Source organism: Petromyzon marinus, chromosome 1 (assembly GCF_048934315.1).
Source record: "Petromyzon marinus isolate PM22_M1 ecotype Great Lakes invasive population chromosome 1, UKy_Petmar_22M1.pri1.0, whole genome shotgun sequence".
NCBI classification, from domain to species: Eukaryota; Metazoa; Chordata; class Hyperoartia; order Petromyzontiformes; family Petromyzontidae; genus Petromyzon; species Petromyzon marinus.
In genome coordinates, this window is record NC_133667.1 from 14,170,790 (window position 1) to 14,198,328 (window position 27,539).

Consider the following 27,539-nt stretch of genomic DNA (forward strand, 5'->3'; position numbering starts at 1 on the left):
GAGGCAGGACCGCAGTGGCAAAATATGGCTCACTTCATGAGACACGCCGCACGCACCACATTTAGACAAAGATCTTTTATTGAGATTTCCGAGTACAGTGTGTGAATTGTTTATGATACAAGCGTCTATGTGGACCAGATTCAACAACTTAAAACTGTCATTAAACAGGTGTTAAAGGATTAGATCATAGGATCATGAGATGGTGGCGGCTTGGGGAGGCTTTCATCCAGCAGTGGATTGACCATGGCCGATTCCACAACAGTTGGCAGTCGGGCATTATAAAAATAAGCCATAAAACATTCCAGATGTTCTCTTTTGGTAAGCATGTGTGCAAACATAGCTGCCTGTCATTACCTTACTAAGAAACTAATGCTTGGTCTTTTAATGACAACCACCAGTTTTAACAATGTACTATGTCATATCATTCCGTGTTAAGTGAAATCATTAAGGCACCCTTTCCTCGGGGGCTTGCTTGGTGGGACCTGGCAGGCTAGTCTGAGGCCAAACTTGGTCTTTACTATATTTTTTTATATGGGAATGTACATGTATCACGTCTCGTTCGGGTGAATTATTTTTCTGCCTTTTAATGACTGATTAAACAGCATTTGAATCGAACCAAATCACCCAGAATCGTGGATGCTAAGCAGGCTTGAGCCCGAATAGCGCCTCAATGTGCGGACTTCCATGTATCAAACGGGTGTCGTAGGTTGCTGCAGGGCTAAGATGTTATTCAGCACGATGTCCGGACATTTCTCTCCCAAGTGCTGGGGAGAGCTGCCTCTGAAACCTCCGTTCGTTTCCAGAGATTGCGCCGAACGACCGCGCGGTTAACAACCCAAAAGCAACGTCGGAGAGTAACAAACCAGGGGGAATAACATAAAAAAAATAACCCGCCCACTACCACCGGCATCAGTTTGACGATGGCGGCGGCGGAGGAGGCGGCACACCCTGGGGTCTTTGGACCCCCTGCATGTGAGGGGGACCTGGTGGGGGCGGCCGGATCAGCATGGGGGGCGGCGGCGGCGGCGGAGGCACGGGTCCAGGTGGGGGTGGCCCAGGGGGCATCCCCCCGGGTGGTGGGGGCGGCGGAGGACCACCCGTGGACGGCGGCGGCAGTGGGGGCGGCGGCGGCCCCCCCGAGGGAGGGGGCGGCGGAGGGATGCCCGACGGGGGCGGGGGAGGGGGCGGCAGCCTGTTGGGCATCAGGGGGGGTGGCGGCGGCGGCGGAGGGAGGGGTCCGGTGAGCGGGGGTGGAGGCGGGGGCCCCATGCCCGGAGGGGGCATGCCCATGTGGCCCACCATCGTCCCCATCATTGGGCCCATACTCATGTTCATGGGCATCCCCATGGGGGGCATGTGCACGGGGTGGTTCATGGGAGGCGCCATGCCAGGCGGCGGGGGTCCCCGTGGGCCGGGTCTCACGGGCGGGGGGGCCAGGTGTGGGGGCTGCTGTACGGGCACCGGCTTTTCCAGCTTGTAGTGGAACTGCATGAAGAACTGTGGGGGATGAAGGGTAGAAGGGGTGAGTAACACAGATGTAGTGTCGGGGATTAGCTAAGCTCAACGTACGTTACCCCCTTGCCGGCCTAATACACAGCCAATGCAGAGTTCAACAAGAGCCCCCCGTGCACTTTTCCACCCATTTTTGGTAGAAGAGTGTGGGACCCGTGTATGTTACATCGATAATGTGACATACACAAGTGTGTAAAATGCTGAGAATTAAAACTTTATGTGAACAAACTCTTGTCTTCACAATGACAAGGTTAAACCTGTTTTCTGAATGCTCTGCATTTACTCAACATCTGACGAATAAAGTTTCTGGTCCTTTACTTGCTTGGACACAACAGAGGTGCACTCATTCGTTTAATCAAGTGGTTTTTCACATGGGCATAGTGCGTCAACCAACTGTGAATGTACTTGAAATGATTTGTCCACCTTTGTTGATTATATAGAGACATGCTCAGTGTCGCACACTCAGATGAACAGACTTTACCATCCACGATGGGATGGTGACAGTGAGTTATCTTTCATCCGTGTCAAAAGTGCCAATTTATTCCATAAAAAAGACATTTCTAAAACTACAGATATTTCCCTTCAAACTGACACCCCCATATGCATTATTGGGGTGATTTTAGGGAGTCTAATGTGTGTAATTGCCATAACACCAAGGCAGCTAACTGACTGGAGGACGGACTGATAGACTGACAAGACTGACAGATGGACTCACCTGCTTGGTCTCTTTGTTCCAATGCGTCCAGAACTTTCCCTCGCCCTTGTCGATCTCACGACTCGGCACCTGAAAGAAAGGTGAGCGGGCAAGCGAGCATCATGCACGAGCCCAAGCCATGACCCTCCCCATCATCAAGCCATCACAAGCACAATTACACCGTTACCATTCGCAACATCGTTATTGCTCATGCCACCAAAATACCACCGCCACCACAACATACCCCTGGCACCATCACGACGATCATGACCACCATCGCCACTGCGCTGTCACCACAACATCACACCCAACACCATATCACTATCGTCACCACATAAAGACCATCAACACAACTTACCATATCATACCACACCGAACCACCACTAACATTGGATCAGTATCCAAACTGCTTTTTGTGTTAGTATGTTGTCCTTCCCCCGCACCTCCGTTTAGCGCAGTTTGCTACATACAGTGCAAAAGAAGATCAACATACAGGTATGAATGTCTGCTCCTTGCACCCACACTCAGCCTTGAGTACTTCAAATTTGGGCCTCTGAGGTTATGGCTCTGTTCTTACATAGGCAGCAGCTCCTGAAAGAGAAACGCAAGACCCTCCCCCCCCCTCCACCCCTCCAACCACCTTCCCCTATATGCGATACCAGCCCACCTACGCGAGTGCTCTATTGTTAGTACGGCGACCACTGCCGACGTCGCAGCATCACACCTTGAAGGCAATGGTCTCGTAAGGCTCGGCAGCGAAGAGCAAGTACTGCCAGCGGCGGTCGGGCGGCTCTACACGCTGCTCGTAGGCCGACATGAAACGGTGGCGTGGCACGACACCGTCCACGATCTCCGGGTAATCGATCTGTGACGGCAAAAAAATAAAAAACAGACAAAAGGGCACCATCAGTGAAGGTGCCAGAGATGCTGGCGGCACTGTACTCTGCTCTACCCCCCCCCCCACCCAGACATAGGTTAAATAATAATTACGACAAAAGTAATGTGACCTCAAATTACATTTACAATGTAATGGCACTTATTGTGAACTGCCAAATAAAAAATGGAGTTGACCCACGGCTGCTTCTAATTAAGAGCTTGCTGGGTGCAGCTTAAATATATTGGGTGGGTTCCATAATTTAGGCAATCAATTCAAGATAGTCTGAACATTACATATGGGGTGTCATTTTGAAGGTAAATGTCAACACATTTTAGAATAATATTGTACTGCCCTTTGTCGATTTACTGCTGGAATTATGTTGGTCAATGGTTGAATATACATCATGCTGGTCAGTTGCAGGTTGAAGAAAGTAATAAAAGGGTGGGGAACCTTTTTATTACCAAGCACCCAACATGAGTTTCAAATACACTTGGTAGGCACCGCGTTCACACACCTCAGTCGCTTCCGTCACTGCAAGAGGCCCAATCACTGCAAGAGGCCCTTGAAGTGCCGTAAGAGATTGAGGGCGCAAAAATCAGAAACAGTGTTGCCACATCGAATACATTCCCTTCAATTACCCAATGACTTGGCCAAGAGACACATTGACGGATGTCCTTTACAGGCCATTTGAAAATTGTCGGTCTCGTGCAGCCGTGAGGAGGATGAAGTTGTGGGAAATATCTGGGCCACGGATTACAGGTTTCCCCACCCTTGCTTTCATAGTACATGTGTGCGCTCTTTTAAATCAAGACTGACTGGATGGAGGGGCCCTTCCCACCTGGAAGAGCAGTGACTGCTGGTTGGATTCGGGGTCCCTTTGCTTGGTGACTGCACGGGAAGAACAAAACGTGGGCAAGTCAGTGTCGGTCAACTGAACGACGCATCGACTCGTCAATTAAAATAAATTATTACGCTCACAACAGTGCATAAATCACGTGATGCGAATTACTTACAATTACTTACAATTTAAGAAAACTGTATGCTCATGTTACATTTAGGATACAAAACTCAACAAAACCCAAGGTGGGAAAATAAGAAATAATACCAAGAACATGGTAAATATGGGTTTAAAAAAAAGAGATTGATTATGCTAACGACTTGGACAGATTAGTTTATATGCCTACTTTAAAATTGTTATCTATCCAATAAAGCCTCATTGAGAATTACAATTATAGGATTGACCACCATGAAACAAATATTGTTCTGAAGTAGCAGTAGGGTTGGAATGTGCTGCTTTCCTACTGTGAGGACCAGAAGTTTACTTAAAATAAGTCTCAGATACAGCTCTCATATCCGCTTTCACGGGCCGTTATACACCAAGGGTTGCACTGCTCTGCAAGAGATCCGAACGGATTCTTTGTTGTCAGGACGCCTACATCACAATCAGGATGCAATTGTGGGGGAAAAAAAAGACAGATCAGCATTCAAAGATTGGCAAACTTTTGCCTTAACCAACGAGGCAAGACACGATGGAAGAGCCAGTCACAATCTGTTAACGACAGTCTCCAAACGGAGCAAAGACGTCAGTGTGCGGGGAATGACCTTTGTATCCAGGGCGTCCGATCTTGACAAACTTCTTGACGTCGACTTTCACCTTCTCGGGCGCCGGCTGCACCGGAGCGTCCTTCGCCTCCTTCGCTGCTCTCCTCGCTCTGGCGGAGGGGGAGGAGAAGAGGGGGAGAGAGATAAAAAAAAATACAATTCAATATCTTTGGCTTAGGAAGCCGCACCTCCGATCAGCATGGTTGGCTACGTACGGTGCGAAAGAAGTTCAACATACATAGATACTGACCATAGACTAACACTATAAATAGACAAACACTGCCCAAAGACACAACGCTGCACCTCCGATCAACACGGTTGGCTACGTACGGTGCGAAAGAAGTTCAACATACATACTGCCCATAGACTAACACTACCCAGAGAAACACTGCCCATAGACTCAATGCTGCACCTCCCATGAGCACAGTTGGCTACGTACGGTGCGAAGGAAGTTCAACATACGTACGAGGGGTTGGAACTGTGGTTTATGCGCTGTGAACTCAGCAGCCCGTGTCCAATTTTCATGTGGTCCATAAGATCAGTAGCAGGTGATATCTGAAGCAGTCCTGGGACCCCACTGCCTCTCTACTAACCCGCATAAACAGGTGTGAAGTACAGTCTGTTCTCCTATAACACTTGTTTTCATAACGCAAATTGGATAGAATGGGATGAATGTATTAGGGAACACATTTTTTATAACACGAATGCGAGTTGGATATAACATGATTGAGCGAACAGAACTACATCACACGAGTAGGAATAAGCGGTTGTACGGCTGCCTCGGCATAGCATTACACAAGGCGGGATGCTGCTGGATGCTTCTAAATGCTATGTACGCATCTCAGCCTTTGTTCAGCCTGCATACGCATCTCACGTGCTATCGCGGACTGTGCTTCACCCTATATTATATATAATTTATTATAACGCAATTTTTACATAACGCGGTGTTGTTCAGAAACACAACTATCGTGTTATAGAAGAACAGACTGTAGAACAGACTGTATGGGAGGCCTTCATCTATCTTACATTACGCTTAAAACTTTTTTTTCTCCAGGTCCTCCGGTTTTTTCCCTCCACATTTAGAAATATACGTTGAGATTATATGGCTGCAATACATTTCCACGTTATAAGCCACTTTTTGTTCAGCTATCATTTATGGCCAGATCGCTTCTGAAAAAGGGCTATGTAGCTCAGTGGGGCTTACCTGGTAAAATAAAAAAAGTTTTTTTGTTTGTTTTTAATAGCAATACACATGACGACCACTTAACAAATGTCGAAAATCGAGCGGGATCCCATCTACAAGTTTGCTGCAGAGAACTGGTGCCGGTTAGCTACGAAGTGAAAAGCTTATTGTGTCATAAGGGTTATCACCATGACTCATACACAATACTTACAGATTAGCCTGATGTTTCTTGCCCTGGGTATGAGCCAAGTAGCTTCCCTGCAATGAAAAAAATTATACAGACATTACACAAATGCATATGTATAGTAGCGGTATATTAAATAACTAGCTTTACTACCCGGCTTCACCCGGGACTTGGATTCACCTTTGTCTCCCCAGTGGCGATGTTCACACACCACACCAGTTACTCGTTTGAGGCGAAATCGACCAAGGGGAGGCCCAGGACCGGTTCAAATAATCGTCACCGGTGGTGGCCGTGAGCAGGAATCGAACTCGGGTCGCCGGGTTCGTAGCGCGGCGCGCTAACCACTACACTACAATGCGTTACGCTTCCACATGTGGGTCACGTGACAGATTTGACGCCACAGATCACTTGCTGTGCAAAAAATATATGCATTATTGAGCTCCACCCCCCCAAAAAAAGTGTATTTTTATCATTTTTGCATGGTGTACAGTCTGGAAAGTACCCACATGGCAAATTTCCAGTTTGTTGCATGTCGGGAAGTACGCTAAACAATTTGAACAGACACACATAATCACAACTTTGCCTTTTATATATATGGAGATCAGTATAAGTACGTATTAGTCAGGGAAAGCTGCATTGCTTATTAAGACTTGTTTCAGGAGGGTCCTGTGCTGGGATGTTTGGCCAATTCCCCGAGTTTCACTGGAGAGGAAACAGGAGCAACCAAAAAAAAACTTCTTACATAGAGGGGATAACAATTAAATGAACAAAAACATCTAGATGTATTCATATTCTTGGTTCTTTCGGTAAAGTCACGTAGAAAAAATATATATTTTGAAAATAATAAAAGCAAGAAACCCACGAAGTTTCGATCGCCCAATGACAACTTGTTTGTGGATGATGAGCAACATATTTTCTGTATTGCCACCAACTGGAAACATCTTAACCCTGTTGTAACAAGCAGAGGGTAATGCACCAATCCCGCTCTAAAAAGTTGAATTACAGGCATGTCCTACCACACCAGGCAGCGATAAACATTATATTTTATTCAAGGCTATTGTAGAGGCCAATTCAGATTTCGACTCAGAAATGTAAAAAAGGTACGTTTTGAAATAGAAAGCTATATATAAACGAGCTGGTACCTCATTGTTGTGGAGCGTCAGACACAGCTTGCACTCATATGAGCCCAGGTGATTTTTCATGAAGTACGGGTCCTGTGTGAGAAGAAGCGGGTAAGGGTATCGGTCAAAGAGCAACACTGTGTTACAACAAGCATGGGGACCGTTAGCGGCACGTTAGTCAGAATGACTTCCAGAGGTGCGAGACTGAACAATGCAATTGTATTAACAGTCTCATGCAACTGGACAGATATCCTCTCCAAACATGGCCTTAGCCTGAACTTCTTACCAACTCTGACATAATAGCCCTATTGTCTAGTTTACATGTGCAGTAAATGCACAGCCCTCTTGTCAATAAAATGCTGGATCAGGGTCTCCCCACACCATTCAGGTTGTTTTACCGTAATTCGCCACAATGGTCAGTACAAGTTGGTGAAAGCTAGGAGCACAAACGTGGTAACATCGTACAGAACAAGGGATTTTGTTGCACTGCCCCTGACTGCCAATCACGTAGCCCGATGAAAACTTGTTTGTGGGTGGTGGTTTCCCATCCAAATAATATCCATCAACATCGGTTATCTAACAAGATTGAGCACATTTTTGGTGACATGGTCACAGGCTGAACCTTGCTCACCACAAAAAGCATAAGCTCCATCATCTACTCAACCTCTTTTGATGTTAGTAATTTGTTATTTAACACACGAACATTTTCAGATTTCTTCCAGACATACCCCAATCACTTGTATCATTGTAAGAAGCCCTTGCAGTGAGATAAATGACTGAGGATGCTAAAATTAGAAACTCAAATGTTATTGCCGTATTAAAAACATAGCACCCATTAATGCTTGCAGTGAAGGATACATATCATTAGTGGGCTGTTTTGGAGTGGCAGGCCTCATTACATTATAAAAAAGCGGCCTAAATGTTATATAATACTAGCAAATTACTTCATTGAGAAAAAAACCCAAATGGCAAACATTGCCCCCTACCGCAAAACTAACTCCCATTTACAGGCTGGTGCTCTGAATACCGTGTGCCAAACAGATAGCTGCCACTGGAGGTCCGCTTGGGTAATATTGCAGCAGCCAATTTGAACAATTAAGATATAATGCAGGGCGCTTTTAGGAATTTAAGCAGCCCTAAAAATGCAAATAATTCTGCTCATGTGATGGCAGGTCGCCATGGTGGTGAGACGTTAACTACCTCGCCTGGTATACAGGTCGTGGGTTCGATCCCAACTCGGACGCCTGTATATTTCGAGTTTGCATATTCTCCCTATGGTCACGTGGATTTTTCTCCGGGTCCTCCGGTTTTCCTCTCCACATTTAGAAACATGTGTTTCGATTATTTAGCTGTAATAAATTTCCACATAAGCCACTACGTTGAGCAATAATTTGTAATCAGGTCGCTTATGCAAAACAGCTATACAGCTCTGTGGGCCTTACCTGGTAAAATAAAAAGTTTTAGTTTAGTAAGACATCAAGTCATGGGCTGAATACACCCACATGTCCCATAGGTTTTCTACACCCTCTTCCCACCCCCCTACAGCGAAGGGTGCTTGATATGTACGCGCACACGTTCCCAGCAGTGTCTTCACTTGCCTTGTTGATGTCAATCGTCTCCAGTGCGAGCTGCTTCAGCCGCTCGCGTCGGTCGCGGTTCGACTCGGAGGAGGAGGCGACGCCGCCTCCGCCGGTCTTCCCACCCGCCCGGTGCTGGAAATCCATTTTTGATGGGAGTCACTGCGCGTGTGCCTGGGATGGGAACAGCCGCACCTGGGGAAAGACGAGGGAGCAAACAGCGCTTCGTTAAATACAGCAGCAGCAACAACAATGGGGAGAGGGTGAAGCGGTACTGGGGTCAAACAGCTGTATAAATCTTTTTTCGGAAGCGACCTGGCCACAAATGATAGCTCAACAAAGTGGCTAATCATGTGGAAATTTATAGCAGCCAAATACTCTAAATACACGTTTCTAAATGTGCAGGGAAAAACCAGAGGACCCGGAGAAAAAATCCACACGATCACGGAGTAAACATGCAAACTCCATATAAAAAGACGTCAGGGTAGGGATTGAACCCACGACCTCCCGTATACCAAGCGAGGTAGTTAACATCTCGCCACTATGGCGCCCAAAGAATAACAGCAAGAATGAGAAAATGAAGTATTGCTTTGAGTAATTAACAATCCCAAATGCATATTTTACCTAATTCTATTTAGTATCATATCTTCACAAAAAATCTCATTTACATCATGGGCAAATTACTGAAAAACATCAGGACGTTTAGGCAGAAACTGGCTGAAAAGGCCCATTCACAAGCAAGTTAATCATCATTTAATATTTACACCACTTCCAATGTACTGCTTCTCGAGGGGCCCTGTGACCACTGCTGAACTAGGCTCTGGATCAGACAGCGCTTCTATTCATAATAGTTATTTTACGCTATTGGTGACATGAAACCAGCGGTGACAAATAATTTATAATCAGAATCCTTTTTTATACTGGAGGAATCCGATGAGTTTCAAAGCCCTTTTTCACAAATATCCAGTTGTTTCACAGATGTCCAGTAGTCTCATCAAAATGAAAGTCTCATTTGAAAGATATTCAAATTTACAACATTCTGAAAGAGATAACAATGATGATGACAATGAGTAATAATTGGTCCTGGTTGGGATTTTAATAAAGCGCCCTGCTATAGATCTACCCACTGATCTGTATTCAGACTGTGAGATATGAGTTACTGACAATTGATTCAATAATACGCTCAGTGAGGTCATTCTCAAAACGCGCAATGGGGCGGGTTCCCTTCCGCTAGTGAGAAACTCCACATTCGATAGTCGTCCAAAAGTTAACTGAATGTACGGACTTCTTGTAAATCCACTGCTGTACGAGAACCTTCCCGTGCTGTGCGAAGGGGGGTTATACGACCATCACGCTGCTCATTACGGATTGAAGTCTGGAGAGGAGAGGCCACAATAAACGCAGGAACATACAAGTACAGTACAATACAAGAACTGATTGTGTACGAGCAGTCTCTGCCGCTCACCACTTATGAGCCACACAGAAGCTTACGGTACCCGGTGTTGAGCGGAGTGATAGCAGATCCAAAATATTACCTCGACTCATTGCGGGCGATGCCCGGCATGGATACAATATCAAATGTTACTGTGCAATTAGTCGATTGGTTTACGATCGCAACCTTAAGCAATGGGTAAGTTCCCGTTTGCAATAACTTTAAAAGAGAAGGGGGGGGGGGAAAGCCGGTTAACGTTGTGAATCCGGCTCTCGCCTTTCATTCGCCGAGGCGAGCGAAGGTTTGAGGCCTACTCGACCACATTCAAAACGTGTCAACCAAACCGTGGGGGAAAACAACAAAACACTGCCCTTCTCGAAGCTCAAGTGGAGACCCAGGCGTTTGGGGGAGACGTAAGATAGCATATAATTGAAGTAACCATCACAACGAAATATAACGCCACTGTACTTACGCGGGCTATGGGAGAACGCACGAACGTACGCACGCGCGGGCCTCACGCGGCAATAAGCCGCGTCGTGATTCGTCCAGAAGGTTCCCTCCCCCCTCCCTGAAGCGGACCAATCAACGCACGCTCCGAAAGGAATTTTTTTTCCCCCACCATCGCTTATGCCGGACCAATCAACGCACGCCCAGAATTTCCCCCCACCTTCCTGGAGCAGGGCCAATCAAGGCTCGCCCGAAGAGGGGTTTTTCCGCCCCCCCAATCCCTGGAATCGGTCCAATCAACGCACACCCCGAGAGCTTTCCGCCCCCCCTTCCAATCAATGCACGCCCCGCACACTCCCCCCTCCCCTCCTCACTTACCCGCGGACCAATCAACGCTCGCCCGGTACGGCCGCGTCGCGCGTTGATTGATCATGATGTCATCGGTTCGTTCGACCCGGCCCGCCATGTTGGATAGGGAACAAAAAAAAATGTTTTTGTTACGCGAGGGCTTGATGACGTCATAACCAAAAATCAACATTTGGAGCGAAGGGAATCCGATGCGCCTCGAAGCTCTTTTTAAACAGATCTCCAGTACGAGGGACGGGGGGCAAAATCAGCAAGTTACGACAGCAAACAAATACAAAATAAAGACTGTGGGGGCAAGTGCTATTTAGCGAGCAGCACCTTCGAAGGCCGGCACGGCACACCAGGGGGTGGGTGGAGCAACAACCACGCCCGGCCGCCTTTGTCTCCCCAGTGCCGATGTTTACGCACCGCACCAGGGGAGGCCCCGGGAATCGAAACCGGGTCGCCAGGTTCGTTGCGCAGCGTAGCGTAGCGTGGCAATAACCGCTGCAAATACACACGCACACAAAACTTACAGGGGGTGCAAAAATTAGAGAAAATTACAAGCAAGTCCTCACTCAACGTGGATGGCAAAAGAGCTTCGCGGCTCATCGGATTTCCTGCGGTTATCCTTGACGCGAGTGTCCTCACCCAACGTGGCCGCTGCCGCTTCTGCTTCCGCTGGGTCGAGCGGCCTCGGCTCCGCCCTCGGCGTTCGTCGCATCGCGAGCCGGGTTCGCGAAAAAGCTGCACGCGGAAACCGCTGTCATTAAATTTATTTAAAAAAAAATTCCCTGGGAATTTAGAAAGTCGTCGGTGATTTTTGTTTATTTTTCTCTTTACAGTTTTTTTTAAAGATTTAAAGTCGCACACTTTTCCGTCCAAGATTTCATTAAGCGCCGAGTTGGTAAGTTTAACGCGTAGGCGAAACGTCGTATTCAGATTGTAAATGCTGTGGGTTTACTCTCCAAACACGCAACCGGTGTGTTGCTGTCCTAGTAACGAATTGGCCACGTTCTGTTTACGTGACAAACCCTTACTAATTGGCTGTGGCTGGTTTAACGACACATTTCTATTTACGCGATCTTACCCAGAAAAAAAAACCTCTTACCCGAGTGGTAAGTTCACCTTTTTGTTATTGTTGGTCTGTGACTGGATAAATGTCCGAAGAATTGAGATGTACACTTAAGGTGTTTTTTTTTTTAAAAAGATGTGCGTACAGAGTTAGTACTATCGCACAGTGACTTGGGCATAGTATTGTCCACCTTTCGTGATATAGATACTCATAAATATCTGTGGTTGTCGGACGTACACGGATGAAACTGACTTTTGCATTCACGCTGAGATGGTGATGGTGCATGCAGTTTCAAACCAAACTAATTATTTCACCAGGTAAGGCTCACTGAGCTATATACTGTAGTTATTTTTCAGAAGCAACCTGTCCATCACAAATGATAGCTCAACGAAACCAATGACATGTTCCATAAATAATATATTTTTAAAAAGCGACATTACAGTGCAAAACGAATGTCATCACATGTATTGTGGTTCTTTTGAAATTTAACTGTGAAGTTGCGTGATTTGTGAAACTATCCTTCATGCAAATCTTACCACTCGTACAGGTTGCACAGATCATATCGTTTAAAAAAAATAATATTTGAGGGATACAATCAAATGGATTTGTCCGTGCCGTATATTCGCCAGTGATCCTTGTTTGGTTTCTACCGAGACGTTTTATTGGCGGGGAGTAACCTTCGGTGTCAGGCTGGGAGGTCGTGAATGTTTTTATCTTTAAAGGATTACATTTACAACTCGAAATGATGTGTGGCATCATGGCACAGAGGTCACTGCACCGAGCCGAATTCTCTTAAAATACCTGGGTTCGAATCCTGGCCGCCGCCTGTGATTAAATTGGGTTCTCAAGTGTAGTGACCACTGTACATAGACTAATTACTGCACAATGCCAAATATGGCATTTGCTCAATCCCAGCTCAATTAAAAAAAGGTGATTGCTGTGAAAACAAATTACGAGGATGTTGCAGGGCGGTTGGAAAATTGATTACCTCTGCTCTGTGGACCAGAGGTCACTTGAAGGGTTCTCAGATGCAGCTCTATGATCTCTGCTTTCGTGGGCCATTCTCTAACGCGAAGGGATGCCCTTGTTTTGCGAGCGAGCCAGATTGATTCTTTGTTTCATGCCATGACACCGATTGCGCAATGGAGTAAAACATTGGGGAAAAGTGACGAAAATAATCGCCAAAAATGATGGAAGAATAAGAATAGGTTTTACCCTTTCTGGAAATAAAACATGTTAAGATGTTCAAACAAAATACTGTATATACCTTTTGCAAGGCATCAAGTCTACACTAACCACACATACTTGTGGCAAAACATGCAAACACGTGCTCTGATAATATATGCATTGTCTTTGAAACTGACATCTATTTGGTGTTTGAACATCTTACCACCTGGTTTATTGCCGCAAAGAGTAAAACCTATTTACATTTTTTTTTATATTTTTTGATACTGGTAAAAAGGCACCATTGATAATCACCAAAAAAGTTTACAATTGAAAAAATAGGCATTGGTATGTAAGAAGATGCTTAAATATGTAAGTGAGCCTGCTGAAAAGAATCCTGAGCATATCGATATTTCAAAGTTTGAGGAGCACAGACATAAGATGACCGAGAAGATAGCGGGAGAAAAGGCTGTAATGGTTTTGATGTATAGTGAGAATTAAACTGGCAGAATGTCATATTTGGCATTGTATGAGGAACGTATGTATTAGAAAAACAGAAAGGTAGAGAACCAGAAGGATCGACATTGTGAAGAAATAACTGAAAGAAAATACTGGAATTATACAAAGAGATTTCGACCTTATAATTTTACAAACATTCTACATAAACCTTTTTGGGTTAGATCGCGTTATTTATAAATATGTCGTAACCCTCCACCACCCAACATGGCCAATCAGTAAAAAATGTGTCACGTTGACAAAAGACAAAATAGTCCACTACTTTAGCCCACCGGTGTGTTGAAGAGTGAATCCTCAACATTTTACATTTTTGAGTACAACGTTTCGCTGGTAATTACATCCAGCATCATCGGGAAATTTTACAGAATAGTGAAGCCCTCACTTGTCTCCGGTCTTAAATAGAGCAGCAGGGTGACGTCATTTAACCCATTCAGGTGCAGTGATTTGAGGCGTAATTATATAATAGATTAGTAATCAGTCAATTGTTATGATTAGTAATAGTTGTAATGTGTATTATTTCGTAACTGAACCCAATTACTATAACCACTCAAGTGCAGAGATCAGAAGGAGGCGGAGGAGGGAAGATGGTTATTGTAATTATATACTACGTTAGTAATCAGTTAATTAGTATGTGTTTCCCCTATAAGGAATTGTAATATGTATTATTTAATCATACGCTTCCAGGCCGCACTAAGCCTGTAGCTGTCAAAGCGTGTCGGGTGGTGGAGGGTTACGACACATTTATAAATAACGCGATCTAACCCAAAAAGTTTATTATGAATAATATTAGTCGCGAAAGCCTACGTATTAAACAAACATTCTATATTCTTGGTTCTTTCGGTAAAGTTACGTTGAAGGGAAACAATAAAATAATAATATATGAAACAATAAAATTCTCACGACGTTTCGACTGTAACGCAAACAGTCATCATCAGGTGTGAGAAACCAACGGCATGATGATGACTGTTTGCGTTACAGTCGAAACGTCGTGAGAATTTAATTGTTTTATATATATTATTTCATTGTTTCCCTTCAGCGTGACTTTACCGAAAGAACCAAGAATATGAATCACTGCAGTCACGAAAGCTTTAAATCAAAACATATTCTAGTTTCACTCATTCCACCACCTCACAGACAATATTATTATTTTTGGTGAAATTGCAACGATTGTGCCGTTTAAGTTAAACATATTACCTCTCCACGGCCGCTTAGACCTCCAGCGCAGTAGAGAAGAAATGGAGCCTCCCAACGCCTCCTACAAGGAACTCAAGGAGGCATTCGTAAGTAACCTCAATGGCACGAACGTCAGCGAGATCGCCATCCTTCTCACCATCCTCCCTGCGGGAGACCTCTGTCGCGGCCTCCTGGGGCTCTTCTGGGCAGGCTCGGCAAGCGCAGGGTGAGTGCTGTCGCTGCAGAACGACGTGTCGACGATTATGACCGGTACTCCTCCTCACAATCCACACGTGGAATTGTGCACCTAACAATGGATTATTTTCAATAGTTTGTATTGCTTTTTTGGGGGGGGGGGATTCGCTTAGAGCGCTGTGCTATTAACCCGGCGATCTAAGTTTATTTTGCGGCCATGGTGTATGTCATCTGTGATGAGTGATATCTCAACCGACCCTTGGCCCTCCTTCAACAACCCGCACTGACCAGCGTGGTGAAGTTATGGCGAAACATCTCCCATGACTGACACGGTTTGGGAAGGCCTTCATTCAACAGATGATTAACAAAGGGCTTCTGATATATCTTTTATCCCTCTATTTTATCCCGATTGCACGATCGGCATCAGATCACGCAACAAGGAACCCATTTGTATCGCCTGCACAGCAATGCAAACCATTGTGTTAGAGATTGGCCTATGGATGTGGATATCACAGAGCTACCTCTGAGTTCCTGTTAAGTGACCTTTGGTTCACAGAGTAGCACTTCCCCACCCATTCTGCCACTGAGACTAATGATTGTCACATGACAGTCAAACGAATATTTTTTAATTTATCTAAATTAAGTACAGAAACATATTTAATGTGATTTTTTTTTGTGCGGCCATTGGCAATTGGCTCGACTATAAACATTTTACTTGATAACCTAGTTTAATTACAGACGGTTCCCTTTTTTAGAGTTTCCCTTGCGGTAACGCCAGTGCCTGTGCCTCTCACTTGCGTCGTCCCCATTTGTTTGTCTGCGCCCACAGGGTGGCGTTTGTCCGTGACTTCTTGCTGCTCGTGCTGCCTTACACGCTGAGCACGACGGTGCTGGCGCCGCACATCAGCACGGTGCTTGTTGTCCTCCTGGCTGCCGCGGTCACGCTGACGGGCCTGCTGCTGCTCTTGTGGCGATCGCTCAAGTGCCGACGCAAGGCGGAAACAGCCTCCGCAACCGCCGATGCTGAAAACGTCAGCGACAAAGCCGGTGACAATGCCGGCACACTGGGCTGGGTTTTGGTGGCACCGGGGGAGCATTAAATATTCAAGAGTTTTGTCCCGGTAGCGTAGCGGTTTGCGGCGCTGCACTACGAACCCGGCAACCCGAGTTCGATTCCTGCTCACGGCCTACATCGGCGGTGAATATCTGACCTCGTCTTATGGCTCTGCGAGGTCAAGTCAAGTCTATTTTGCACTCTTATGGTTTTAAAAAAAATGTTTTTGTGTTGTAACTTGCTGGACATTTGTGAAAAAGAGCTTCATGGCTCATCGGATTCCTACACTCTAAATAAAGATTCTGATTATGGTTCAAGTCAGCCTTAAATTAGTTCACAGTACGGTGTGTAATACATTAATGGTGGGGAGTGAGAGAAACAGTTTTACCTGAGCTCTCCGATAATGGCTTTGTGTTGTATATGTATGTTGAACTTCTTTCGTACCGCACGTATCTAACCGTGCTAATCGGAGGTGCGGGGGAAGGACAACAAACTAAACGCAAAAAGCAGTTCTAAAGAAATGAATTTTCAGTCTAGATTTAAAAGTGCATAGCTCCATTGGCTTCCTAATTTCGGAAGGAAGGGCATTCCAGACGGCCGCAGAAGCGCACCTGTCGCTCGAAAAGGAAGTAGATGTTCACTTTGAGAAGGCAGCAGCAACAACTTTTGGAAGGATCACTAAGTTTGCGTGGAACAATGCCAAGCTAATTCTAGATTTGAAGTTTTTGTGACTGCAATGATCCATACTCTTTGGTTCTTAAAATGACTGCATCACGGACATTAGGTGAGAGCCGGGGTACCATGGTACCCCGGGGTACCGCCATAAGGTTCATATGTTGAAATTCTTTCGCACCGTACATGGTCGACCGTGCTATTCGGAGGTGCAGGAGATAGACAAACAAAATGCTGGGTAAGTTGGGTCTGGGCGAGGGCGTCTGCGGTGGTAATCTTGTCTTGCCAGGTAGTAATACCAAGGGTGTGATGCTGTAGGTAGTCCACATCCCATTACTATACAGCAGAGTGCCGAGGACAACAGGTAGTAGCTTGGCATTACTCTTTGGTTCTTTCGGTAAAGTCACGTAGGTAAAAATAAAATAAAAATAAAATTTAAAATAAAATTAAAAATGAAATATTTTTTTTTTACTTTTAACTTTTACCTTTGAGCTTACTCCCCGCTAGGGATGTGCGCCCAATTTTTATGGTTAATCCCAAAAAAGAAAAGACAAAAAATCCGAAAATTGGGTCTAGGTATGAAATCTGATGATCTAAAAAGAAAATACCCTTTTGTATTTAATTGATAAGAAAGTATGACGTCACAGAAAAGAACTTCACACACGTATGACGTCACATGCGTGCATTTCACGCAAGAAGTGGCATCGGGTGATGGTCACTTTTGCCAAGTTAATGCTAAATGTATCCGAAAATCCGAAAGATCAGTTATGAAATGTCTTTAAAAAGTAAAAAAAAATCTTTAAATCCTGTTTCTGTCATCATCATGCCCGCACAGGCCAGCACCTATTCCTGTCAGAGGAGGGCCACGTGCGCTGCCTCACCCAGTTCCGCGCCTACACTAACCTGCTGACGATTGTGTGCATCCTCGCCGTCGACTTCCGCGCCTTCCCGCGCCGCTTCGCTAAGACGGAGATACACGGCACGGGCCTCATGGACCTCGGCGTTGGAACCTTCGTGCTTTCCAATGCCCTCGTGTCGCCCGAGGCGCGCAACGTGCTGAGGTTGGACAGCAGATCACCGGATATCACTCGCCACCGATGATGTAGCCGTGGCACGTACACGCACACACACAGACACGTGGACAGACACGAAAGCCACCAAGATCCCCGTATAGCCTTAACAGACTGTTGGAGGAAGTGCTGTTAGCGAGTAGCACCTATGAAGGCCGGCACGGCGCACGAGGGGGTGGGTGGCCAGCACCACGGCCGGCCGATTTGTCTCCCCAATGGCGATGTTTACACACCACACCAGGTACTATTTTTTTAGGCTAAGTTTTAGGCTAAGTCGTAGTGCAGCGCGCTAACCGCTACCCTACACTTTCCCCACACCAACAGCAACAACCGCCATTCGCCACTAAGTGGCGGTGACACCACAATGCTTGTGCCAGGCTATGTGCACGGTGAGGCCACGTGAAGTGTTGGACACCTGCTGGCAGGAGGTCACGGTGCAGACCCAGGTGCCACGGGTCGACTGACTGAGATGACTGGCTGATGCACCACCTGTGCCCCCTATTGTGCCAACTTGCTGTGCTTTAGCCACCCGGTGCTCCTCTCGTTGTTGTGAGCATCGCTCCTCCCCCCTCTGTTGTTGTTGGAGGGAAACTGCCTCCAAGCATCTTTCACGAGCCTCCTCCACAGAGGCCGATCTTGACACTGCTGGTACTAGTCAGCGCCCGTTTAGTCCTCTCTATCCGGTCGAACAAAAGCTGTTTAGGCATGCGGTGGCTGGGCATGCGGGCTACATGACCCAGCCAACGCAGCCTTGCCTGCCGGAGGAGCTCACCGATGGGACTTTGTCCAGATCTTTCAAGGATATGTGAGCTCCTCACACAATCCAGCCTGGTTAAACCCAGGATGCATCGTAGGCAGACCAGCCTAAATATATCTAACGGGCGAAGATGTTGCATTAGGGGGGTCCACATTTCGCAAGCGTAGAGAAGGGAGGGAATAACTGGCCGAGAAAACCTGAAGCTTCGTGCGGAGCGACAGACCAGGTAGCTTCCACACAGCGTTACACAACCGATGAAAAGATAATGCCGCTCGACTGATTCGGAGTGAGATGCCTGCTGTCAAACTGGAGCCGGTCATGAGCACATTGCCCAGGTATGGGAAACTCTGCACTCTCTCCACAACTGCCCTATCACCAATTGGGAGTTGTGGGGGTGGAGTGACAAAATATCCAGGCAGGTGCTTAGTTTTGGTGGGGCTGATGGTAAGCCCCCACCTCTAAGTGGCAAGCTCCAGGTTCAGCAGCAGCGCCTCCAACTCCTCTGAGTGAGCAGCAATTACCAGATCATCGGCATACATAACATGGTTGAGCAATAGGGAGCCATCCCTTGACCGCACCCGGGCATCGATCAGCCTTCCATTGTATCTGTTCCAGATGGAAATTCCTCCGGTACAGCTATTGAAGGCTTCACGAACTACGTGGTTGAAATAGATGTTTTATAATGTGGGAGCCAGAGGACATCCCTGTCGCACCCCAAAGTGAACAGGGAATGGCTCCGACTCCCGGCCACGTAGTTTTATCTGGGCCCGCTCACCATCATGAAGGTCCTTAATGATCATGAGCAGCGGGTCAGGGACTCCGAAAGCATGAAGAACAACCCAGAGCTAGGCCTACTGATGGTATCATAGGCCTTGACCAGGTCAATAAAGCAGAGATGTCGGTCTTGTTGGAATTCCCTACACCTCTGCTGTAGCAGATGGACAGAAAATATGGCATCTGTGCAGGATTGCCCTTTCCTGAAACCACATTGGGGCTCCGCAAGCCTCTCCTCAGCGTGCCTGGCAAGGCGATGTTGAATAATCCTTGCCAGGACCTTTCCCGGCACACTGAGGAGTGAGATTCCCCTGTAGTTGTTACAGTCTGTGCGGTCCCCTTTCTTGAAGATGGGGACCACCAGCGCATCCTTCCAATCCTGCGGAACCCGTCCAGTGGTCCAGACTGTTGTTATGATGTCATGTAAGGCAGTCTGTGCACAAACGCCACCCTCCCTCAGCATTTCGCTTGGGATATCATCTCTGCCCGGTGCCTTTCCTGGTCTCAGGCTCTGGATCACCTTCAGTCCTTCCTCAATAGATGGCACCTCAGCCAGCCACTCACAGGCGGTGACTTCTTCCAATATTTGAGGCACCGCAGCCTCGGCAGGGTCATCCCCACTTTATCCCACGATGTTTTCCAGGCTGACGGATTTCCCCTCCCCCAGGACCTCACAGAAATGCTCTGCAAATCTGCAAAGCTGTTCCTGGGGGTCAGAGATTGGATCACTGTTCTTTCCCCTAATGATGGTAATAGGTCTGGCACTGCAAGTTACTTTTTTGATGGAATTAAAGAGCGATTTGTGATCGCGGGCCATTTAGGCAGACTCCATCTCCTCAGCAACCCGTGACCACCAACCATCCTTGCAGCGCCTCACGGCTCTCCGAACCTCCGAGCGAAGGCTGTGGTAAGCCTCCTCATTCTCTGACGTGGGATGCTGTAGACGATGAGAGTGGGCCTGTCGCTTTTTCTCAGCCACCTCTGTCAGCCAGGGTCTCTGAGGAGGTCTGGACCGTGGACCCAAAGCAGCCATTGCAGCTGCATGAGCCACAGTCCTAAACCTCGCCCATCTCCCCTCGACATCAGGAGGAGTGGGGGACGTTGGCAACCCCAGTCGCAAGCGATGATGAAATTCTCGCTTGCAACTTTCATCAGCTAGCTGAGACCATGCCACTATGGGTTTTAATGGGGTCCTGGATGTATACCCACCACCTGAGTGGAAGAATGGCAGGCACATCTTACAGATGACAAGTCGATGGTCAGTGGGCAGATCAGCTCCACGGTAGGTCCTGGTGTCAAGGACATGGGCCCGCATACGCTGTTCCGTCACTATGTAGTCCAGCAGATGTTCTTGCTTGGACCCGGCATGTATCCATGATGTTGTGTGAATGAGCCGATGCCGGAACAGCGTGTTGGTAATTACAAGCCCATGGGCTGCACAAAAATCTAGCAGCCTCCTACCGTTGTTATTGAGCTGATCTGGCCCATGTCTTCCAATTACTCCAGACCATGTGCTAGCATCTTGACCATTGAAGTCAGCCTGTGGGACCTCCTTTGCCAGTACCAAAATCATGTCTGCATTAACCATGATTCCTTGTAAAAGGTTTCAGTTTGGTGTTTTAACATCTTAACCCCTGTTTTGTTGCCAGAAAAAAGTGGAAAAACCTATTATCATTGAAGCCACCCAACAAGATGACTCTATCCCGAGGGTCCACTTTAGCCAGCACCTGTGACAGGAGGTCATAGAAGGCATCTGACTCATCGGCCTTGCCTGTATCCCTTCACGGATGTTCGTCTTCGGTGGGGGCATTAGTAACCACAACCACCACTCCTCGCCTCTGGTTGATGGGAAGGTGAGCCCAAAGTAGCCTGGGGCTTACAGCTTCCCACACCTCACTGCCATGCTCCCACGCCCCCTTCATTCTTTTGTTCAGAAGAAGAGCCACTCCCTGTTGATTGGCATTCTCCTGCCCCGAGTAGAGGACTGTCCACCCCTCATGGTGGCAGGAGCCACAGCCGGTCCACCGGACCTCCTGAATACCATAGAGATCCAGGCGGAACCGGTCCAGCTCCCGACAGAAGAGTGGCAGCCTCTCCTCTGCAGTGAGCATTCGAACATTCCACGTGGCCATCTGTAGTGGCTTTTTGTTGTTTCTGGAGGAGCCCCGAGGGTAAGGATTCAGTCTCCTGGCTCTGCAAAATGGGGTTTGGCCAGGAGATGTCATAGATGCCTGTCCCCCCAGGGCCTCTGGCACAAGCTTAATAAATGTTTTACCTCGCAGTTTAGTGGTAGTTAATTGAAGGTCAAGGGGTTACCAGCCCCTCACACCCATCCAGAGCCCCCATTTGGCCGCTGTGGTGGTTACAAACGCCATGAAGGGAAAGGCCAATCTAAATTGGTTCTCCCCCCACGGCACTGCCCACCGCAACGTTGCCGTCCGGCACCACGAGGAGGTCGGGAGTTGTTTTTTTCCGAACCCCACACGACGCGCACACACACACTCATTTAGGCAGTTCACTGCACAAACATAGACGCAAACACATATGCATGCCATCGTAAATACACAAGACAGAGATTCCCCATATAGCTGTACAGACTGTATGGGCAAGTGGTATTATCGAGCAACTGCCGCACACACGCACACATGCTCTCACAGAAACATGTTGCTCGCACACACGCACACCCAACAGCCGGCAGTCTCCACTAGATTGTTGTGATGTCGCCACAGAGCTTGTGGCAGGCCAGGTGAAGGCTTGTTTTCAAGCAGGTTCAGCGAGCCACCAGCCTGTTACAAATTATAATAAAAATGACAGCATTGACCCGTAAGAACATTGTACTGAGAAGCTCTGCAACACTTGCAGGGTGGATCGCGTGAAACGCGACGGCTCTTCTCGATCGTCTTAACGCGTCCCCCGCTCTACTCCATTCTCCCTCACGTCGCCCCATCGGCGGCCCCGTTTCACAGTGACAAGCGCGGCGCGCGCAGCGTAACGAAGCAGCTCCTGGCAGTGTGGCCGCTGCTGCTGCTGGGGCTGGTGAGGCTGGCGAGCATCAAGGGCATGGATTACCAGGAGCACGTCACCGAGTACGGCCTCCACTGGAACTTCTTCTTCACCCTCGCGTTCGTGCGGGTGAGTTGCGCATTGCCGCGCTCTTTTCCCGTGCCTTCCTCCTCTCCCCTGATGAGTCCGTGGCCGCGATACAACATGGGACAACATGCAGCGGTGGAGGGTGGGGGGGAGAGGGGGGGTGAGAGCGGCAGGATAAATTTCAAATGTACCACTGGTCTACAGCCAAAATGCTTCCGAAATAAATGTAGTCCAACTTTACTAATTCTGGGTCACTGAGAATGAAAATGATGCTTAAAATTGTTGATTGGCTCTAGTTTTCAAGATATGCTACTGGGTCAGTATATACGACCCTTGACTTGGGAATGGCGGAGGATAAGTGCGTTATAATAGGAAGGGATCTCAATTTAAACCAGAAATGACTAAAATACATATTTGACTGGATTTATGAATACATCTATGACTGGGTTTGGACAGTACTTACTTTTTGAGCAAAATAATGAATGATGCAATCTGAACCTGGTATTGCATTATATATGATATGAATTGCATCCTATTATTCCTAGAAGTCATGGATGATGCAATCATTACTAGGCTTACATCCCTCTGCTGAACAAATTGCCCTATATCAGCTCTAGAAATCATACAGTGTCGTGCTCTCTTATTTGTCAGTGTTTGATTTTGCAAAGGGACACATTTCTGTTTAGCCACAGTGAGCAGAGATGCCTCGTACTTGTGTGAACAAAGCAGATAACTTCTGCTATGTTTGTGGTGCAGTGAGTTTTGCATCACAAAAGCGCATTATAACCTATCACCTTTATTTTGGTTGCAAAATTGTATATCAGGACAGGATGTGGGCCCCACATATATGCTGCAACACTTGTGCAACAAATCTTTGCCAGTGGTTGAACAGGAAAAGGAAGTCTATGCTATTTGCAGTACCAATGATTTGGAGAGAGCCAACACATCATATCAGAAATTGTTACTTCTGCATGGCGCCTCCAGTTGAGAAAGGTGTGTCGTAGAAGAAAAAGTGGACTGTGCATTATCCAAACATTCCATCAGCTATACGCCCAGTACCCCACAGAGAAGAACTGTCAGTTCCTGATGCACAAGAATCATTATCACTTGAGTCAGACGAGCAAGAGGAGGATTAAACTTCTGGTCCTGAACCATCAAGGTCACATGACCCAGATTTTCTCCCATCCTCCTCCTCTGAACCACACCTTATAACACAAAGTGAACTGAAAGACCTTGTCAGGGATTTGGAACTATCCAAGAATAAGGCAGAGTTGTTGGGTTCCAGACTGCAGCAGTGGAATCTCCTTGCAGGTGATATTAGGGTTTCCATGTTCCGTGACTATCAAAAGGATCTTGTCCCATTCTTCTTCATGGAAGGTGATCTTGTAGCCTGCAAAAAAATCGATGGTGTGATGGCAGCCCTCAACATCGTTCATGGTCCAGATGAGTGGAGACTCTTCATTGATTCATCGAAGATGAGTCTTAAAGCTATTTTGCTGCATAATGGCAATGTTTTGCCATCAATTACAGTTGATCATGCAGTCCATATGAAGGAAACCTATGACAACATGAAACTAATTTTGAGGTGTATAAACTATGACCAACATCAGTGGCAGCTTTGTGGCGATTTGAAGGTTGTTGCTCTCTTGCTTGGTCTGCAGACTGGATACACAAAGTACTAATGTTTTCTCTGCGAATGGGATAGTCGTGCGAGAGATTTCCACTACATCAAGTTAGATTGGCCACTCCGACAGTCATTGGAGCCTGGGAGGAAAAGTGTCCAGCATCCACCACTTGTTGAATCAAGGAAGATTTTGTTACCACCCTTACACATCAAGCTGGGTCTGATGAAGAACTTTGTCAAAGCCACGGACAAAACACAAGCAGCTTTCAAGTACCTCCGTGGAAAATTTCCAAGGTTAAGTGAAACTAAGATAAAGGAAGGTGTCTTTGTTGGTTCTCAGATTCGTGAACTTCTTCGAGATGATGCATTTGACAGTGCTCTGCGTGGCAATAAAAAGATGACATGGAAAGCCTTCCAGTTAGTGGCAACACATTTTCTCGGAAACAACAAGGCAGACAACTACAGGGAGTTGGTTGAAAACCTCAAGGCATACAAAAGCCTTGGTTGGAACATGTCACTTAAAGATACATTTTTTGCACTCTCATCTCGATTTTTCCCACCCAACTGCAGAGCAGTGAGCGACGAGCATGGCGAGCGATTTCACCAGGACATTGCAACAATGGAGAAATGCTATCGGGGCAAATGGAGCCCATCAATGCTTGCAGACTATTGCTGGGCAGTGACAAGAGATGCTCCATTTAATGAAAACAAGAGACAAGCCAAGAAGTGCCCAGTAGCCACTGAATATGGACTAAACTACATGTCTGTGTTTTGTCTCTCTCTCAAATGTAACAATCTTTGGAAGAACGTAATCAACCAGGTAGGGTGTTGACTGTTGTGTTAGCCAACTCTCTGTGTTGTATTGCATTACATTTCTAAGTTTACTAGGTTTGTTTTCTCTTTCATTTGTACCTGATGATGATTGCTTGTGTTGCAATCGAAACATCGTATGCTATTATTTAATTTATTTTGTCTTTTTACGTGACTTTACCGAAAGACCCAAAGAGTATGTACTTATATATACATAATAGTTTTTTGCCTTTTCTGTTTCATTATACATTTTATTTATATAACCCCGTTTGCTGATTTTTTAAGTGTTACATGTGTAGTGGGTTCACGGGACACGGTGATGTAGAGGCAGCAATATTTATTCATTTGTCAGGGTTACACATAGAAGGGGTAAACGGCCCCTTCACCCGTACTCACACTGGGACACCCTCTAGGCTAACAGCCTAACCACTCGACTCCCAGTTCCTCCGCTACAGGCGCTAGAGGAGGCTATCTGACCTGGGCCCTGGTCATGGCACAGGTCACGGACACCCAACCAGACAGGCCGGCCCTGACAAGGACTCTGGCTCTGAGGCTCTGGGGCCGCACCGCCGGCCCTGAAAAGGGCAGCGGTCAGGGTAGTTCAAGGGTCTGTCTAACTGGCCTCCTTCTTCACTGGTTCTTCACTCTTGGCTTCCCCCAACACACTGCCCCGAGCTCTCTGGCTCCCCGCCCTTTATACCAATTCCCCACCTAGGTGCAGGGCTGTAGCGGACGTGTTTGTGGCCACCGCTATGTGACCGTGTGTTCCCTTCCCGCAACACCCCTACACATGAACAGGACAGGTGACATTATCATGTAAAGCAACCATAAACACATGAAAAGACCTAGGTTTACAATTTATGAGTAAAACTCTACTATCTACACAATATACATAGATTTAAAATGTAAAAACATATATATTGGGAACAGTAGCTAATCAGTTGTTTTAATTGTCATATTTGAATTCAGCACATAAAAATTCATAATAAACAGCATATTTAATCTCTGAATCAGACAAAATCTAAAAAAATTGTAGACCAGTGTACTCAGGGAAATGTCGGCGCCACATTGCGGCAACGAAACACACAAATACACGTAATACAAATGCCTTTCTAACACTACGTCGCCTACGGGCGTGGACATGCGATTTCTCTGTGCATTGTGTCCTTCGTAACCTTAGTTGCGTTTCTGGGGCTCAGTTTCGGGTGCTGCTATACCATATACAGATGATATCGATAATTATCCAGTGCCATTATCCGGCTTCCAACATTATCCGGCGCCCCCTCCCCCCCGAAGCCGCCGGATAATCGATGATCTACTGTAGGTTGAGAAGTAATCTAAGACCCTCGCCACCACTGCCAAACCTGTCCGTGCAGGTGATGTCGGTGCTGGTGAGCGCGTGCGGTGTACGGCGCTACTGGGTGGCAGCAGTGCTGCTGGCCGTCTCGTACGAGCTGGCGCTGCACAACCTGGGCCTCAAGTCGCTTGTGCTGCTGGGCTGGGACGGGAGGGGCGGGCGCAACGACCTGCTGAGCGCCAACCGCGAGGGTATCGCGTCCGTGTGTGGATACCTGGCGCTGTACATCTCCGGCGTGCACATCGGAAGCTACCTGCACCGTGTCAGGTGACGGTTCTACTGCTCGCTCATTGGTTGGTTGGGTTTCACTCATTGTTTTATATATTTTTTTCCCCACAGTTGCTGAGCACAGACCCACAGGCTCAAAACGCCAAGCCAAATGCTGTGAAAGGATAGGGCAAGCAACTTAGGGTGCTACGGTGGTGAGATGTTAACTACCTCGCCTGGTATACAGGAGGTCGTGGGTTCGATCCCGACCCTGACGCCTGTATATTTGGAATTTGCGTGTTCCCCTCGTGGTCGCGTGGATTTTTCTCAGGGTCCTCCGGTTTTCCCCCCAACATTTAGAGACATGCATTTTGAGTATTTGGCTGCTATACATTTCCACATGATAAGCCACTCGTTGTGCTATCATTTGTGGCCAGGCTTCTGAAAAAAAGCTATATAGCTCTAGTGGGCCTTACCTGGTGAAATAAAGATGGTAAAGAGAGATCTTCTCAACTTGGAAGTCTGGAATATAATGTGTCAGGAAAGTGTGCTGTAGATGTACATATTCAGGAGACGGAGGAAGTTTGCGATGGGCGGGACATGTGTGTGGCAGATGGAGGAGGGCAGCTTTATCGAGATAGCATTGGAGTGGCACCCAGAGAGTTGGGGACCAAGGTAAAGGGAGACCCCAAAGCTGGACGCTGGGATATTGTGAGAGCGGTCCTTGGAAGGCTGGGTATACATTTTACAACGGGCGCGGAATCTGGCGAAAGGAAGCCGATAGTGAGGTCTGGTGGAACCAACGCCGTTGGTCAAGATTAATTTTTAAATTATTATTCATAGTTGCTGAACATGAACAGTAAACAGCACTCCTAAGGGTGTAATAAATAAGAGTTATTAATACATTTCTGGAATTGAGCAGGGTTCTAATAACTTGGGTATAAAAACGATAGGAGGGAATTGCAAATACGAGCGGTGTGAGTTTAGAAACAAAAACGTGTATTTCACTTAATTTGTCACTCATTCG

The 27,539-nt window shown here is 46.9% G+C and overlaps 2 protein-coding genes across 8 annotated transcripts in view; one reads left to right on the forward strand and one right to left on the reverse strand.

Annotated features, from left to right (window-relative positions):
- Positions 1-60: 60 nt before the first annotated feature.
- On the reverse strand, positions 61-10,770 carry SF3A2 (splicing factor 3a subunit 2). Its single transcript, XM_032955150.2, has 9 exons — positions 10,655-10,770; positions 8,772-8,945; positions 7,195-7,266; positions 6,080-6,126; positions 4,686-4,795; positions 3,922-3,971; positions 2,931-3,071; positions 2,228-2,296; positions 61-1,497 (listed from the first exon to the last, which is right to left on the reverse strand). The coding sequence occupies exons 2-9, from the start codon at positions 8,895-8,897 to the stop codon at positions 910-912; spliced, it is 1,203 nt and encodes a 400-aa protein (XP_032811041.2). The 5' UTR covers positions 8,898-8,945; positions 10,655-10,770; the 3' UTR covers positions 61-909.
- Positions 10,771-11,149: 379 nt separating this feature from the next.
- The window catches only part of PIGW (phosphatidylinositol glycan anchor biosynthesis class W), a 29,543-nt gene continuing 13,153 nt past the window's right edge, over positions 11,150-27,539 (forward strand). For 4 of the 7 annotated variants that reach the window (XR_012941611.1, XR_012941609.1, XM_076066607.1 and 1 more), the window contains exons 1-6: positions 11,888-12,092; positions 14,942-15,128; positions 15,927-16,144; positions 17,659-17,884; positions 22,391-22,556; positions 26,325-26,572. Coding sequence is in view for 5 of the 7 variants with exons in the window: in XM_076066607.1 (XP_075922722.1) it covers positions 11,924-12,092; positions 14,942-15,128; positions 15,927-16,144; positions 17,659-17,884; positions 22,391-22,556; positions 26,325-26,572 (1,214 nt within the window). In the remaining 2 variants the exon portion in view is untranslated. The other 3 variants (XM_032954414.2, XM_032954424.2, XM_076066706.1) reach the window with 3 other exon arrangements.

What these genes read in the sequence shown, in the direction of transcription:
- SF3A2 (XM_032955150.2), bottom strand. Translation starts at nt 8,897, where the DNA reads ATGGATTTCCAGCACCGGGCGGGTGGGAAGACCGGCGGAGGCGGCGTC. An exon ending in AAGAAACATCAGGCTAATCT is followed by an intron (nt 4,796 to 6,079) that starts GTAAGTATTGTG and finishes CCCCTCCGCCAG; the next exon opens with AGCGAGGAGAGCAGCGAAGG. An exon ending in AGCAGTCACTGCTCTTCCAG is followed by an intron (nt 3,072 to 3,921) that starts GTGGGAAGGGCC and finishes TTGCCGTCACAG; the next exon opens with ATCGATTACCCGGAGATCGT.